At 39.5% G+C, this 17,278-nt stretch overlaps 1 protein-coding gene across 5 annotated transcripts in view; it reads right to left on the minus strand.

Annotated features, from left to right (window-relative positions):
- Positions 1–17,278, minus strand: part of RARS1 (arginyl-tRNA synthetase 1) — a 37,019-nt gene that overhangs the window by 4,654 nt on the left and 15,087 nt on the right. For 4 of the 5 annotated variants that reach the window (XM_030825238.1, XM_030825245.1, XM_030825250.1 and 1 more), the window contains 5 exons: positions 14,323–14,452; positions 12,881–12,985; positions 8,463–8,641; positions 7,829–7,938; positions 3,978–4,083 (listed from right to left, as the gene is read on the minus strand). In XM_030825238.1, coding sequence (XP_030681098.1) covers positions 3,978–4,083; positions 7,829–7,938; positions 8,463–8,641; positions 12,881–12,985; positions 14,323–14,452 — 630 coding nt within the window. The remainder of the gene's footprint in view (positions 1–3,977; positions 4,084–7,828; positions 7,939–8,462; positions 8,642–12,880; positions 12,986–14,322; positions 14,453–17,278) is intronic. The other variant, XM_030825262.1, reaches the window with a different exon arrangement.

The raw sequence follows: 17,278 nt of genomic DNA on the forward strand, positions 1-17,278 counted from the left end.
GATACTAAATGAAAGATACAAAATTCTTTGTAATATCTTGCAACTTTTTTATGTCTAAAACTGTTTTAAAATGTTTAAAGAAAACTATGATTAACATGTTCGAAAAATTAAAAGGAAAACAGTAAGAAAAATGGAAGAAAAGATGAAAAATTTCAAGAAATACCTTAAACATAGAATACCAAAATATAATATCTGAAATAGAAAATATTCAAAATAAAGCAAAGAGAAGAAAATGAATTAGAGCATAAGAAACACGTGAGATACAAAGTTCTAACATATGTACTTGGAGCACCAAAAATAACAGAATGAGGAAAAGTAGTAGCATTTGAAGAGATATGGCCAAGGATTCTCCTAACCTGATGAAAGAACTCAACCCACAGATTTAGGAAGTTCAGCAGCCCCCAGAGAGTAAATACAAAAATGACTCCCCAAACCACACTTAGGCATTTCTTAGTCAAAGTACTAAAAATAAAGCCTAAGAAAAATACTAAAAAAAGTCTGAGAAAAAGACACATACTTTCAAAGGAGAAACAATGAAACTTACAACTGATTTTCAAAGGAAACTACGGTAGCTGGAAGACAATGGAGTATAATTTTTATTTATTTCCTCCCCCAGCCCCACTGGTCCTCTCTAGTTCTGTGGAATGTCATTTCTAAAAATGCTGAAAGAAAACAGCTGCCAAACTAGAATTCTATACCCAATAAAAACATTGTTCAAAACTGAAGGCATCATAAATACATTTTTGGACAAACAAAAATTCTGAAAGAATCTGTCACCCCAGCAGACCTGTGCTAAAAAAAATAGACCTTCAGATTGTGGAAAAATAATCCCAGGTGGAATTAAAAAACTGCAGGAAAGTGCAAAAATATATAGATAAAGGCAAGTACTGATGGTCTAATGCAAAATAATAATAATAATGATAAATGGGCAAAAGAGTTAACAGACTCTTCACAAGAGAAGATTATCTAGATGACCAATAAGCCTAAGAAAATGCAGTCAGGCAGGGCACGGTCATGCCTGTAATCCCAGCACTTTGAGAGCCTGAGGCAGGCAGATTGCTGAGTCCAGGGGTTTGAGACCCACCTGGTCAACATGGTGAGACCTCATCTCTGAAAACAATACAAAACAAAAATTAGCTTGGTGTGTTGGCATGTGCCTGTAGTCTCAGCTACTCAGGAGACTGAGGCAGGAGAATTGCTTGAACCCGGGAGACGGAGGTTGCAGTGAGCCAAGATTGTGCCACTGTACTACAGCCTGGGTGACAGGGTAAGATTCTGTCTTAAGAAAGAAAGAAAGAAGCCGGGCACAGTGGCTCACACCTGTAATCCTAGCACTTTCGGAGGCAGAGGCAGGGCAGATAACGAGGTCGGGAGATCGAGACCATCCTGGCTAACATGGTGAAACTCCGTCTCTACTAAAAAAAAAAAAAAAAAAAAAAAAAATAAAAAAATTAGCTGGGAGTGATGGCGGGCGCCTGTAGTCCCAGCTACTCGGGAGGCTGAGGCAGAAGAATGGCGTGAACCCGGAAAGCAGAGCTTGCAGTGAGCCGAGATCGCGCCACTGCACTCCAGCCTGGGCGACAGAGCGAGACTCTGTCTCAAAAAAAAGGAAAGAAAGAAAAGAAAGAAAAATAAAGATAGTCAATATCGTCAATATCATTATTCATCAGAGGAATGAAATTTTAACCACAATAAGTCACTATGCACTCACCGAAAAGCTAAAATAAAAAACACTGACTAAACCAATTGTCAAGGTTAATATGTCAACTTGACTGGACTGAAGGATACAAAGTATTGATCCTGGGTGTGTCTGTGAGCGTGCTGCCAAAGGAGATTAACATTTCAGTCAGTGGTCTGGGAAAGGCAGACCCACTCTTAATGGGGGGGCATCATCTAATCAGCTCCAGTGAATACAAAGCAGGGAGAAAAACGTGAAAAGAAGAGACTGGCCTAGCCTCTCGGCCTACATCTTTCTCCTGTGCTGGATGCTTCCTGCCCTCGAACATCTGACTCCAAGTTCTTCAGTTTGGGACTCAGACTGGCTCTCCTTGCCCTTCAGCTTGCAGACAGCCTATTATGGGACCTTGTTATTGTGTAAGTTAATACTTAATAAACAACATCCCTTTATATGTATCTATCCTATTAGTTCTGTCCCTCTAGAGAATCCTGACTAATACACCAGTGTTGGTAAACACATGGTGCAATGAAATTCTCATTCGTTAGTAGTGGGAGTATACAACGGTCACCACTTTCTCCTTGGCAATTTTTAATAAAGTTAAGCATAAGCCAACCCTACAACCCAGCAATGCCATTCCTAGATATATATCCAAAAGAAAAAGCACATGTACCTCTAATAGGGCTTGAACAACAATGTTCAAAATCGCTTTGTATTCAGAACAGCCAACAACTGGAAATAATCCTAATGTCCATCCATAGGAGAATGGATAAACAAAATGTGGCACCTTCATATATCAGAATATCATGCAGCAATAAAAACAAATGAACTACAGCTGGGTGTGGTGGCTTATGCCTGTAATCCTAGCACTTTGGGAGGGCAAGGTGAGTGGATCGCTTGAGCCCAGGAGTTCCAGCCTCGGCAACACGGCAAAACCCCATCTCTACAAAAAATACGAAAATTAGCTGGGTATGGCAGTGGGTGCCTATAGTCCCAGCTACCTGGGAGGCTGAGGTAGAAGGATCACTTGAGCCCAGGAGGTCGAGATGCGGTGAGCCATGATCTTGCCACTGCAGTCCGGCCTGAGCGACAGAGACTCTGTCTCAAAAACAAAACAAAACCAAAAACATATGAACTACTGATGCACATGGAAAAGGGCCTATACTATGTGATTTCATTTATGTGAAATTCCAGAATAAGCAAAAGTGATTTATGCTGACAGGAAAATCTCTGGGGTGATGGAAATATATCTTGATTGGTGTTCTAAGGCATATATATGTAAAAATTCATTAAGCTGTGCATTTTACTATACACATTTAAAATTAACTTAAAAAAATACTAGCTGGGGTGGTTAAAAAGAGTTAAAGCAATTTTTGTCACCAGGCAGACTAACAAACAGCTGGATGACTAAACTTACCACTTTTCATCTGACTGTGCCAGATGAGCCTAGACCAGTGATTTAGCTGGATCATGGGGGCAGATTCCTTATGGCTTGGTGCTGTCTTGGTGATAGTGAGTTCTTGTGAGATCTGGTCATTTAAATGTGTGGCACCTTCTCCCCCTACTCTCTCTCTCTTGCTCCTGCTTTAGCCATGTGAAGTGCCTGCTCCCCCCTTCATCTTCCCCCATGAATAAAAGTTCCCTGAGGCCTTCCCAGAAGCCAACTGATGTTGGTGCCATGCTCCTACAGCCAGAAGAACCATGAGCCAATTAAACCTCTTTTATTAATTACCCAGTCGCAGGTATGCATGATCTCTCTCCTCTACTGCTCTAAACTTCAAAAAAAAAATTTTTTTTTCTTGTTTACTTTTCATTTCCTCCAAATTCCACACAAACTGAACCATAGTCTTTTCTAAGGGTGCTATGAAAGGCCATCATGTTGCCTGCTCTGAAGGTTCATCAATGGCCTTGGGTGGCAAGAACTGACTGCTATGACCACTCTACAAATGCTCCCAAGAAGGAGCATGGCACATGTAGACACTGATGTGAGCTGACGAATCAAACCCCTTTAGTCTGCAATATTCTCCCATCATTGGGAACTGCTGTTAAGCAGCACAGATACTAAGCTACATTAACAAAGGAGGAAAAAGCCAAGGTCTTTTTTAATTGCCAAGAACTATATTTTCTAAATAAATGCTCAGCAATTCACAAAATAAACTTACTGTGCAATAAAGTCAGAGCAATGTAAGCCTTGTCCTAGGTGGGACTGACTCCTTATACTTCTCCTCAGTTCTCTCAATAAAAACAAAAATGAAAAATCACAATGCTTGATACACATTATGCCAATAAGGCTTTGAATTACCTTGTCTCTTTCTTTTTCCTTCAACTTATCCATGGATCGTTTTAGTCCTTCTCCCAGAAGGTCCACGAGGCGCACTGTTTCACCCGAACGTGTTTTAAACTTTTTCCTAAAAAATGTAAAACCCCCAATCAGATTTTGAAACAGACTTTTCGACTTAGAAATCTTTGAAAATGAAGGTTTGAGAGACCTGACCACAAACTGCAACATATGTTTTAAATCTCTAAGGTACATGTTGCCCCTGAGAACTATGAAGAGAGGGTTGATGCCAATGGTAACAACACCTTATGCCAGTCATCAAGCAAGGAGAGTACTACATGAAACACTGTGCTTTCAAGTGTCTTTCATCTCTAGCCCTCAACTCAAAGCATCCTATGCTTTAGCCCTCAAAAGCACTCTCTACATATTTACCTTTAATAAGTTTCCTAACAGAGAAAGAAGATATTTGTTAATTTGTTTGCTTTCTTGGAATACTGAGTTTGGCTTAGATGTTTCACCTTTTTAGAAAAATTACTCATCAAAATGTATGTTTCTAGAATTGCTGGGAAAGTCAGCAAATTCTTTGACAAAATCTCACTTGAATTTCTCTGTATACTAATTCCCCTTGTTCAGTGGTAACCAAGCCTTGATTCATACCAGAATCGCCTGGCAAGCTTTAAGAAAGATGCTTGAGCAGCCAGTTGCTTGCTTGCTTCATTCACTCATTTATTTATTTTTAGAGACAGGATTTTGCTCTGTCACCCAGGCTGGAGTGTAGTAGTATGACCACAGCTCACTGTAACCTTGAACTCCTGGGCTTAAGTAATCCTTCTACCTTACCCTCCCACGTAGCTAATTCTATAGGTGCGAGCTACCACACCTGGTTAAGTTTTTAATTTTTATAGAGATGGTGTCTCTCACTATGTTGCCCAGGCTCCTATCAAACTCCTGGTCTCCAGTGATCCTCCCACCTCAGCTCCCAAAGTGTTGGAATTACAGGCCGGAGACACTGCACCTGGCCCAGTTCCTTAAAAAAAGAAAAAAAAAAAAAGAAAGAAAGAAAAAAGAGAAAAAGCCCCCAGGATGCTAGGGCCCCGTTCAGATCTACTGCAATCAGAATCACTACGGATATGGCAAAAGCAGTCATAAGCATTGCCCTGGGCAGTCGCTGTTAAAAAGCATTTTGAGAAAACTGAATTTTAAGTATTAAACAAAAAAGTTTACATAACACCAAGGATATAGTATCATTTTCCTTTTTTTGGTGTGTGTGTGGGGGCTGTTTAAAAAATCCCTCAAACACAACAATGAAGCATGCTTTTCTAACACAAAGAGTACCAAAATGAATGTGCTACTTTCTGTTAAAGTTTTATTTCCAGAGCTTGCCTAAGCAAGAATCTACTTGCCCTGTAAAATTCTGCTTATACAGAATTAAAACTCCTTTATTATCCCACAAATACATTATATATTTCGATAGCTTTCTTTAGCCCATACACTCCTTCTTAAGTGTCCAACTTTCAAATCTCTGATAAAATGAAACTCATCATGAAGACCAGTCAAAATGCTAAAAGAACCTTCCTTAGTCTTTCTACTTTGCAATTACTGTTCCTTTCAGTTACTCCCTACCTGTGCCTGCCTTGAATTTTTGTTTTTGTGTTGGTCTATTCTGACTAGTGGCTCTACAATGAGGGATGCGTATCTGAATATCAAGAGAGCTTTAAAAGAAAACACAGATGCCTAATACCCCCTTTAGACCCAGTAAGTCAGTAACTCTCACAGTGGGGCTTGCATGTGTATTTTCAGAAGCTCCACAGGAAACTGCTCTGCTCTAGATGATAGCCTCTTTCAGAGAGGAGGTCATGTTCTGTGTACCTGTGTATACACACTGTGGAGCATCCAGCCAACACCATGCATAGCACATGCTCAATAAACAGATGTACAAGGAATAGCAGGAAGATGATGAAATAAAAAAAATTATCATTCAAAAAATTAAAACAGAAAATGTCATTTAAAAATAGCAGAATCTGTGAGCATTTAAGTCCCATCCCCCTCTGTGAGATTTTTTTTTTTTTTTTTTTTTGAGACAGAGTCTCGCTCCATTGCCCAGGCTGGAGTGCAGTAGCACAATCGCAGCTCACTGCAAGCTACGCCTCCCGGGTTTACACCATTCTCCTGCCTCAGCCTCCCGAGTAGCTGGGACTACAGGCACCCGCCACCACGTCCAGCTAATTTTTGTACTTTTAGTAGAGACGGGGTTTCACCATGTTGGCCAGGCTGGTCTCAAATCCTCACCTCGTGATCCACCTGCCTTGGCCTCCCAAAGTGCTGGGATTACAGGTGTGAGCCACTGTGCCTGGCCCAAAATTAAAAAAAAAAAAGGGGGGGGGGATAGGATACTGTAACTACATGATGCTGAGTGCAGAAAAATTTTAAAAATTATCAAGAATCCTTTAGCCATTATATGACAAATGAATTAAATGCCATAATATGAGCACTAGTGAGTAATTTTAAGGAAGTGTCAGAATATCATCTAAATGTCCAAAAAACCAACCGTTAAGAAACTAAGATACTATGAAGTAATGATCAACTTATTGTTTTGTTTTAAAAAACTTTATGTCCATAAACACTGTAATAAGGACTTAGTGTCTTCCTAGTTGTTCTTTTTGTTTTTGAGACAGAGTCTCACTCTGTCACCCAGGCTGGAGCCCAGTGATGTGATCTCGCCTCACTGTAACTTCCATGTCGATGCTCAAGTAATCCTCAGCTGGGCTGACAGGTGCATGCCACTACGCCCGGCTAAGTTTTCTCTTTTTTTTTTTTGGCAGATACGGGGTTTCACCATGTTGCCTAGTTTGATCTTAAACTCCTAGGCTCATGCAATCCTCCAGCATTGGCCTCCTTAAGTGCTGGAATTACAGGCATGAGAGCCACTGTGCCTAGCCCCTAGTGTCTTTTGATTTCAAAAAAGTACAGATCCACGGAGAAGAAACACAATTAGAAAATGTTGTTCCCAACAAGGTCTTTGAGCTCCACATAATCTGTATCCAAGATAATACCTTAACACATCTAATCTGCCTTTTACATGTTCAATCAGGGCTTTTGTACATTGGCTGGCCAAACATCTTGAGCTACTTCATGTGGTTTTTTAGAAGTATTACCACCTTTGTAGGATGGAAATATTTAGGCTTTGTTAACAAATCTAAGATGCCATGGATTTTTGGTAAGTGATCCTAAGACACCAGTGAATACAGGAGGTTAAAACATGAAAAATGCTGTGCCTTTGAATTGAGGAATACTGTATGGAAACACGGTTGTATTTAACTTTTTATTTTATAAATATTGAAAATATAAAAAAAATTAGAAAATAGAAAAGCTTAAAGTATGAATATTAATACATACTTCTCAATAAACAATATTTTTGGAGAGAACATAACAAAACCAGTGAATCTTAAAACTTAACTGGAATCTCAATAACTTATACCTTTTGCCTATGTTCAACTTTGAAGGAAAAAACAAAAACATTTACAAAATGCATAAGCTATGTTGTTGAATAGTGTCTGAAATCTGAGCAGGTATTGTAATAGATTTTATAATTTAGATTAGTGGGAGAGGAAACCCCTTATATATAATCTGTTAGGTCTACAGTCTGGCTTTCACTAAACTTTGTACATACTATCTACCTAAAAGGCTACATTCTCTGGCAGTGATGATATAGATACAAAATCACTCAGCTGGGTTTACACCATTATAGCTTATGTGAACTAAAGAAAACTGTGGACTTTCTTAATTCTAATATGGTATCAAATGAAAAGTTGCCTCTTCCAAGTAAATGTGGGGATCAAGTATATCATTACCATCTTCAGATTTTCCAGACTTACTTGTCTTCCCCTAGCACCACACCAAATCCAGCAAGGAAGACTGGAGTTACTTTAGGGTCATACCAACCAATCATTTGAGCAGCAGCAAATATTGTCTGGAAGTGCACAGACTACAAATCAACAGAAACGGAAAGTTACTTGCTAGTCTTCTTTAAAGAAAAAAAAAAAAGACTTAAGGCTCTTTTGCTTAGGAATAGAAGTGTAAAATTCAAATCGCTCATAAATCTCGTGAGACAAGTGCTATTATAAAACCTCTTGTTTTATTCCCTATATATGAGAAACACTAAGAGCAACACATATTTTCTACTATCTTCAAACGTTTTTAAAGCAACTGAATTAAGGGCAGGGTCTCATGCAAAAACTTCAGTTACATTTTAGGTCTCACAATAACCCTATTGACAGGAACAACTGTTGAGGTTCAGAGGTTCCAGTTTGTGGAGGCAAGCTGGAAAACTAGGAAGTGTCCAGTTTGGCTGGGTCCAAACCCTCTTCTTTCTTCTATGCTATACTGATGTCCTGAATCTTAGTCTTTGGGGAAAATTTACAGTCACCCAGTGTCAAATGTCACCAACTGCACCATACTGTCTTACCTCCAATCAGTCAATGTAAAATACATAGAAATCTACAAACTCACTTGTCCATTGTCCACCACATAGATAATCATATCTGCTTTTTCCTCAAATAGTCTTTGTTTAATAGCAGCCAGGTCAGATGTATCATAGGTATAACCTCCATCTGATTTTACTATGGTTAATGGTATGGAACACCCTGGGACAAATACAATCTTTCTGCCATCATCCACCTGCACAAATCCTAGGGGGTAAAAAACACTTCATTAATAAACTTAAAAGAACCCTGAAGGAAAATGAATGCTTACTCATTCTACTATGTAAATATTTAGTTATTCTAAGAATATTTTGAAATATATATATTAGAGAGCTAAAGAAAGCACATAATTGTTTCCTCACCATGATCTATTAGAAACCTTGGAAAATGTTAAGCATCAAGGTTGCCTGGATACTCAGGGTGCTATCAGAGCACAGGTCAGATGTTCTGGCAGTTTTCCAGACTTACACTAAACTTGGTTCCCAACTGCTTTTTTTTTTTTTTTCTTTTTTGACACACAGCCTTGCTACGTTGCCCAGGCCGGTCTCAAACTCCTGGGCTCAAGTGATTCTCCTGCCTGGGCCTCCCCAAGTACTGGGATTACAGGTGTGAGCCACCATGCCTGGCCTCCCAAACTCTTTAGTTGGAGCCCATCAACTTGGTAGGCCCAGAACATGAAAATCTGCTTTGCTTTCAAGCTGGAGCCACAACCTTCCTCTTGGAGAAGGCTGCAATTCTTACACTGATCTCTAACAATGTGCTGAAGAGTAGTTGACACTGTTTCAAGGTCCAGGAAAAAAACAGGGCAGGATTTGGCATTTGGAATGAGAAGTAGGAAGGAAAATCAAATCCATGTTCATACACTCATGATGAAAAAGACAGAATTCTTGGATGCAAGAAGGTACAGGAAGAACATGATACATAGCAGCTATATAACAGTGCTACCATGTGCCAAGTACTATGCTAGGTTCTTAAATTTAACCTTCAAAATAACCCTATGTAGTAAATAACTCTATGCTTTCTCACAGTTTAGAAAATTGAGGCTTGGTAATGTAAAGGCAGTATAAAATAGTAGTTAAAAACATAAGCTTTGAAGCCAGACTGGCTAGGTTTGAATCTCAGACATATCGCTTATTAGCTATGTGACCCTGGGAAGCTACTAACTTCTCTGTGCCTATTTTCTCATAAAATAAACATTAAAAAAATTGCATTTATTTATCTTTTTGAGACAGGGTCTTGCTCTGTCATCCAGGTCTTGCTCTGTCATGCAGTGGTGTGAACATGTTCACTGTGGCCTAGACCTCCTGGGCTCAAGCAATTCTCCTGCCTCAGCCTCTTGTGAAGCTGTGACCACAGGCATGCACGATCACGCCTGGCTAATTTTTTTTTTTTTTTTGAGACGGAGTCTCACTCTGTCACCCAGACTGAAGTGCAGTGGCGCAATCTCGGCTCACTGCCAGCTCTGCCTCCCGGGTTCACGCCATTCTCCTGCCTCAGCCTCCCGAGTAGCTGGGACTACAGGCACCTGCCAACACGCCCAGCTAATTTTTTGTATTTTTAGTGGAGATGGGGTTTCACCGTGTTAGCCAGGATGGTCCCAACTCCTGACCTCGTGATCCACCTGCCTCAGCCTCCGAAAGTGCTGGGATTACAGGCGTGAGCCACCGAGCCCAGCATTTTTTTTTTTTTTTTTTTTGAGACAGAATCTTGCTGCGTCGCCAGGCTGGAGTGCAGTGGCATGATCTCGGCTCACTGCAATCTCCACCTCCTGGGTTCAAGCGATTCCTCTGCCTCAGCCTCCCAAGTAGCTGGGACTACAGGTGCATGCCACCACACCAGCTAATTCTTTGTATTTTAGTAGAGGTGGGGTTTCACCATGTTGGTCAGGATGGTCTAGATCTCCTGTCCTCGTGATTCGCTCACCTTGGCCTCCCAAAGTGCTGGGATTACAGGTGTGAGTCACCACGCCCAGCCACGCCTGGCTAATTTTTTAATTTGTAGAGACAGGGTCTCACACATTGTTGCCCAGGCTGGCCTCAAACTCCTGGGCTCAAGTGATCCTCCCACCTCAGCCTCCCAAAGTGCTGAGGTTACTGTCACGAGTTACCATGCTCGACTTCTCTCTCTCTCATTATTTTTTTTTTTTTTTCAGAGACAGGGCCTCATTCTGTTGCCCAGGCTGTAGTGCAGTGGTGTGAGCATAGCTCACTGTAACCTCAAATGCCTGGGCTCAAGCATAGCTAGAACTACAGGCATGCATCACCATGCCCAACTACTTCTTTTGTTAATTTTGTTAATTTTTTGGCAGAGAAAGGGTCCTGCTATGTTGCCCAGACTGATCTCAAACTCCTGGCCTCAAGTGGTCCTCCTGCCTCAGCCTCTCCAAGTGCTGTGATTACAGGCATGAGCCACTGCACCCAGCCAAAATTTTATCATCTTAAAAAGTATGGTCCCTAGGCCCTAGACTGTGATTAAAATACTACTCCCACTCAAGGAAACAGGCTTCCATAGAGATATGGCTGATTTCAGGTCTGAGGCAGGAAATGTACAAAATGGGCCTGGAATATTGTATACCAGAAAGCAATTAACTATCAAAGGGGTTGAAAAAAACAAAACCACAATAAAAAATATGAAGTTACTTGGCCAAAATGGAACAATTTGAGCATTACATAAAGACAACTGACTGAAAAATATAAAACACATTAAAAGCCCACCACAATAATGTTAAAATCAAACAAATCACTTTGAGATGCTAAGGAACAAACCTATTATTCTGCAATTGATACAAAAAAAATCAAGCACTTCTACTACCCTACCTGTTTTATATGAATTGTACCTGAGGATAACCAAAATAATGAGTAACAAAGTTCAGCATAAGAGAATCCCAAGTAACAAATGGAGAAAGAATGACAGAACACTACCATTTTCCAATCTCCAGTGAAGTGGTGGATCAAAGTCATGGTCATAAATAGCTGATAAAGCCAATAGGGAAAAGTCTGATGGGGAAATTTACGGACAGATCCAGCTGATGATACCTGAATTCACTAATCAATCTTAATATGACAAAAACAGAGACAACCAGACACTGCCTCATTGCCTGCATTCTTGCAACTAAAAGAAAACAACAAAAAAAGGAATAAAACGTAAATCAGAATCTAATGAAGCCTCTTTAGAGAAACAGACAAGGAATTATACTAAATAGTTCCATATGGGAAATTATTTAGGACAAATGGCCCAGTTTCTTCAACAATAAAAGAAATTTAAAAAGAGGGAGAAACCTCAGATTTATAGAACTTAAGATACATATCAAACAAATGTTACATGCAGACTTTGAAAAAACTATTAAAAAGAATCATGAATCCAACACTTTGGGAGGCTGAGGCGGCTGGATCACTTGAGGTCAGGAGTTCAAGACCAGCCCAGCCAATATGGTCGAACCCTGTTTCCATTAAAAATACAAAAATTAGCTGGGTGTGGTGGTGCATGCGTGTATTTCCAGCTATGTAGGAGGCTGAGGCAGGAGAATTGCTTGAACCCAGGAGGCGGAGGCTGCAGTCAGCCGAGATCACTCCACTGCACTCCAGCCTAGGAGACAGAGTAAGACTCTGTTTCCGAAAAAAAAAAAAAAAAAAAAAAAAAAAAAAAAAAAAAAAAAAAAAAAAAAAATTCATGAATCAACTTGGGAAATTGGAACTCTATTTAATGGTATTAAGAAATTATTGTTGGCTGGGGCCGGGCGCAGTGGCTCACGCTTGTAATCCCAGCACTTTGGGAGGCCGAGGCGGGCAGATCACGAGGTCAGCAGTTTGAGACCATGGTGAAACCCCGTCTCTACTAAAAATACAAAAAATTAGCCGGGCGTGGTGGCGGGCGCCTGTAGTCCCAGTTACTCGGAGAGGCTGAGGCAGAAGAATGGCGTGAACCCGGGAGGCAGAGCTTGCAGTGAGCCGAGATTGTGCCACTGCACTCCAGCCTGGGCGACAGAGCGAGACTCTGTCTCAAAAAAAAAAAAAAAAAGAAAAGAAAAGAAATTATTGTTAGCTGGGTATGGTAGTTCATGCCTATAATCTCAGCACTCTGGGAGGCAGAGGTGGGAGGATCGGTTGAGGCCAGGAGTTCCACACCAGCCTAGGCAACATAGCAAGATTGCTTTAAAAAAAAAAAAAAATTTATATATATATATATATATATAAAATTTTGTTATTATAATGATATTGCAGTTTTAGGGCAGAAAGAAGGTCCTGTTCTTTCAGAGACATATACCAAAGTCATTATAGATGGAATTATATGATGGAAGCAGTGTAAGAAGGTATAGATACAATAAGGTTGGTCAGTACCCATAACTGTGGAAATTGGATGATGAGTACATGAAGCTGGCGTTACTATACATTCTATCCACTTTTGCCTATGTTTGAAAATTTCCATAGTAAAAAGTTGAGTGCCTACCTCTATCTTCAAATTCCTTTACAATATCATACATCCTATCTTGATAGAAGGATTCCCCTCTCTCTATTAAAGAGATGTCCAGTGTATCATAGATTTTATTAAACTCTAGGGAAAAAAATAATATGCCACCAAATAAAATGCATAAGAATTTTTTAAAAACAGGAAACATGCATCTTACATTAAAATAAATTTATTAATAAAAATATTAAAAGGAAATTAATTACATAAAAATGTATGATATAGAACATTATATACATGCTGTCATTTTGAAAAAGGGAAAGAAAATGGTAAGGTACACATCAAAATATTAACAATGGGTGAGACTATAGATAATTTTATTTTTCTCCTGTCTACATTTACTTTCTTTTTATTATTATTATTATTATTTTTTTTTGAGATGGAGTCTCGCTCTGTCACCCAGGCTGGAGTACAGTGGCGCGATCTCGGCTCACTGCAACCTCCGCCTCCCGGGCTCAAGAGATTCTCCTGCCTCAGCCTCCCGAGTAGCTGGGACTACAGGCGTGTGCCACCACGCCTGGCTGATTTTTCTATTTTTAGTAGAGATGGGGTTTCACCATGTTGGCCAGGCTGGTCTTGAACTCCTGATCTCAGGTGATCCACCCGCCTCAGCCTCCAAGTGCTGGGATTACAGGCGTGAGCCACCACGCCTGGCCTACATTTACTTTTTTATATAAGGAACATGTCCTTCTTGTTTAACTTATAAAAAATTAATTCTTAAAAAATGTGAATGAGAAGAAAAAAGCTCTTCCTATCTAGTGATCAAATATTTACTGAATTTTCTTGTGGTTTTTCCTGATTTAAACCACTTACCTCTCTACGTAGCAATACATCAGTGACACAGTATTACTTACTGTAATTATAAAACATTTTATTACCTAGTGCTGCAAGCCAGTCATCATTAGTCGTCTTTTTCAAAGATCTACTGCTTGTTCTTTACCCATTTACTCTTCAAAGAAACCTTTAAAACTATTATGTCAAGTTAGAAAACTTGAAATCGCCTTAAAACCATAAATAAATTTGGAGAACTAGGGAACTAAGCCTGGCACTCTATCCAGACATTCTATTCCATCTCACTGTATACTTCTCTTCATTTTGGTCCTACACATTTCTGAATAAATTCATTCCTAAGTGCTCCTAAGTGTTTTATAGGTTTTGTTGCTACTGTGAATAAGATTTATTTTTATTTTCCACTTTATTTTCTAATTAATTTTTGCTGACTTCTAAGAAAGTTAAGATTTGAACCTGCCTGTCTTACGGCAGGTTCAAAATTTATTAGTTGTTTCAGAAATACATTTAAGAAAAAATCTATTTGCCTGTCCTGAGAAGGTTAAAATATCACTCAAAGTCAAATCAAAATTAAGACTCAAGAAAATGATATACATAGTATTTGCTGGACGAAGGAACAAAGCCCAGAAACTCACCTTGGCGGGAGACATCACAGATAAGCTTCCAAGCTTTTGTAATATCTGGGTTTTTACCCTGGAGCAGAACTACACACTGATATGCTCGCTTCTTAAATTCCTCCTCAGTATCAAACCTCTTCTTAGATTCCTGTGTATGTATATATTTTAAAAAGTAAGGTTTGTAAAAAGATCTAATCCTGTATTTCCAGAAAAAGAACTTACACATTTCTACACACACAAACACGGTGAGAAAGTACAAACTCAGAACACCAGAACAAGTGCTCTCCCTCAATAGTTGAGAATACTGTTACAAATGAGCATGCCAAAAAACTGTGAAATCATTTCTCTTGAAAAATACAAAAATCTCACCACAGTTTTCTTTACACTTTTCCAATTCACAAAAGTCTACTTCAGCTAATACTTTTGTGTTCAAGAAGAGTTAGTACAGAATAGCTAACAGGTACGACCTAATTTTGTGTGTTCCAATCTCCATTTTGGATGTGGTACTGAATGAATTTTTTTTTTTTTTTTTGAGACATAGTCTCACTCTGTCTCCCGGACTGGAGTGGCACTATTTCGGCTCACTGCAACCTCCGTGTCCCGGGTTCAAGTGATTCTCATGCCTCAGCCTCCAAGTAGCTGGGATTACAGGCACATGCCATCACACCCGGCTAATTTTTGTATTATTAGTAGAGACAGGATTTCACCATGTTGGCCAGGCTGGTCCTGAATTCCTGACCTCAAGTGATCTGCCCACCTGGGCCTCCCAAAGTGCTGGGATTACAGGTGTGAGCCACTGTGCCTGGCCAACTGATTATTATTATTTTTAACTAAAAAGAAAGTCGCTTTCATTGTTTTATTTCTATTTTGAAAGCAACACTTAACTTAAAAATAATTAATCTCACCTCAAATTAACCGGTGTTAACATTTAATGCACAAATCTAGATATTTCTTTACAAATACACATATATGTTTTATCAAAAATTGGAAATGGCTTTTCTTTACTGTGGTTTGTAAATTTTAGCAATTTATTTATACAAACAATTTCTTGCATTAATAGGTCTGCTTCACTATATTCAAAGTACAGAACTCCAAAAGATGTTTATAACATTAGTTTTCCAGTCCATATCAGTAAACATTTAGCTTATTTTCAACAGAAAACATTTGCCAAAAGTAAAATGAAGCAAACAAAAACAAAAGCCCCACAAATGTTTACTTTTTAATACAGGAATCCTGTTCTTGAAACGTTCTCCATCATAAAGAAATGCCTAAAAATTTAAACAGAAAACATGCAACTCACATTAAAATAAATTTATTAATCAAAATATCTGAGAGGAAATTATGATCTTTATGATCCTTCTACCATAGGGAATTTTTTTATGTTTATTTTTTTAAGACAGGGTCTCACTCTGTCACTGAGGCTGGAATGCATTAGTAAGATCACAGCTCAATGCAGCCTTGACCTTGCCAGGCTCGGGTGATCCTCTCACCACCTCCGCCTCCCAAGTAGCTGGAACTACAGGAGTGTGCCCGGCTAATTTTTTGTATTTTATGTAGAGACAGGGTCTCTCCATGTTGTCCAGGCTGGTCTTGAACTCCTGGACTCAAGCGATATGCCTGCCTCAGCCTCCCAAAGTGCTAGGATTACAGGCATGAGCCACTGCACCCAGTCCATAAGGAAATTTTTAAAAAACATTTTTTATTTTCAATTTTTGAAGAAATAATTTTTTTTTTGAGATAGGGTCTCACTCTGTTGCCCAGAGTGAGAGTGTAGTGCAAAGGTGTGATCACAGCTCACTGCAGCCTTGGCCTCCCTGGTCTCAAGTGACACTCACTTCCACCTTAGCCTCCCAAGTAGCTAAGACTACAGATGTATGCCAACATGCCTGGCTAACTTTTGTAGTTTTTGTAGAGATGAGGTTTTGCCATGTTGCCCAGACTGGTCTCAAACTCCTAGGCTCAAGCATTTTGCCCACCTTGGCCTCTCAAAATGTTGGGACTACAAGTGTGAGCCACTGAACCCAGCCAGGAAATAATTTTAAAAAGCGAAAAAAGGCCGGGCGCGGTGGCTCACACTTGTAATCCCAGCACTTTGGGAGGCCGAGGCGGGCGGATCACGAGGTCAGGAGATTGAGACCACGGTGAAACCCCGTCTCTACTAAAAATACAAAAAAATTAGCCGGGTGTGGTGGCGGGCGCCTGTAGTCCCAGATACTCGGAGAGGCTGAGGCAGGAGAATGGCGTGAACATGGGAGGCGGAGCTTGCAGTGAGCTGAGACTGCGCCACTGCACTCCAGCCTGGGCGACAGAGCGAGACTCCGTCTCAAAAAAAAGTGAAAAAAATCCAAGTGTACAAAGCTATTTACTGAATAATAACACCTCTAAAATAGAAAAAAATCCTAATAAAGGATTAATGTAAACACTGGTACACTGATCCAACAAAATGTGCAGTCATAAAGTAACACAAAAGTTTGCAATATTAAATATAATAGAAAAACTATATTAAAATGATAAATGATTAATACATGTTGTATACGGATAAGTCAAGGAGTCAAAGAAAGTTGATCACGATGGGCGTTTTAAAATTATAGATGATGTGAAAATTTGTCTTTAAAATTGTTTTTCCATACATTTAATCATATCAAAATACATAAAATTAAGCATCAAAAAATTTTAAGTGCTATAATGCACTCTGATTAATAAACCTCTAAATTCAATGTGGTAGAATTCATTTTTTTACTTTTATTTTTTAATATAATTTTATCTTTTAAGATAAGGTCTTGCTTTGTCACCCAGGCTGGAGCGCAGTAGCATAACCACGGCACACTGCAGCCTTGACCTCCTGGGCTCAAGCGATTCTCCTGCCTCAGCCTCCCAAGTAGCTGGAACTACAATGCCTGGCTAGTTATTTTTGTTTTTTTGTAGAGATGGGATCTCACTTTGTTGCTCAGGCTGGTCTCAAACTCCTGAACTC

The sequence above is a fragment of the Nomascus leucogenys genome, chromosome 2, assembly GCF_006542625.1.
Source record: "Nomascus leucogenys isolate Asia chromosome 2, Asia_NLE_v1, whole genome shotgun sequence".
NCBI lineage: Eukaryota > Metazoa > Chordata > Mammalia > Primates > Hylobatidae > Nomascus > Nomascus leucogenys.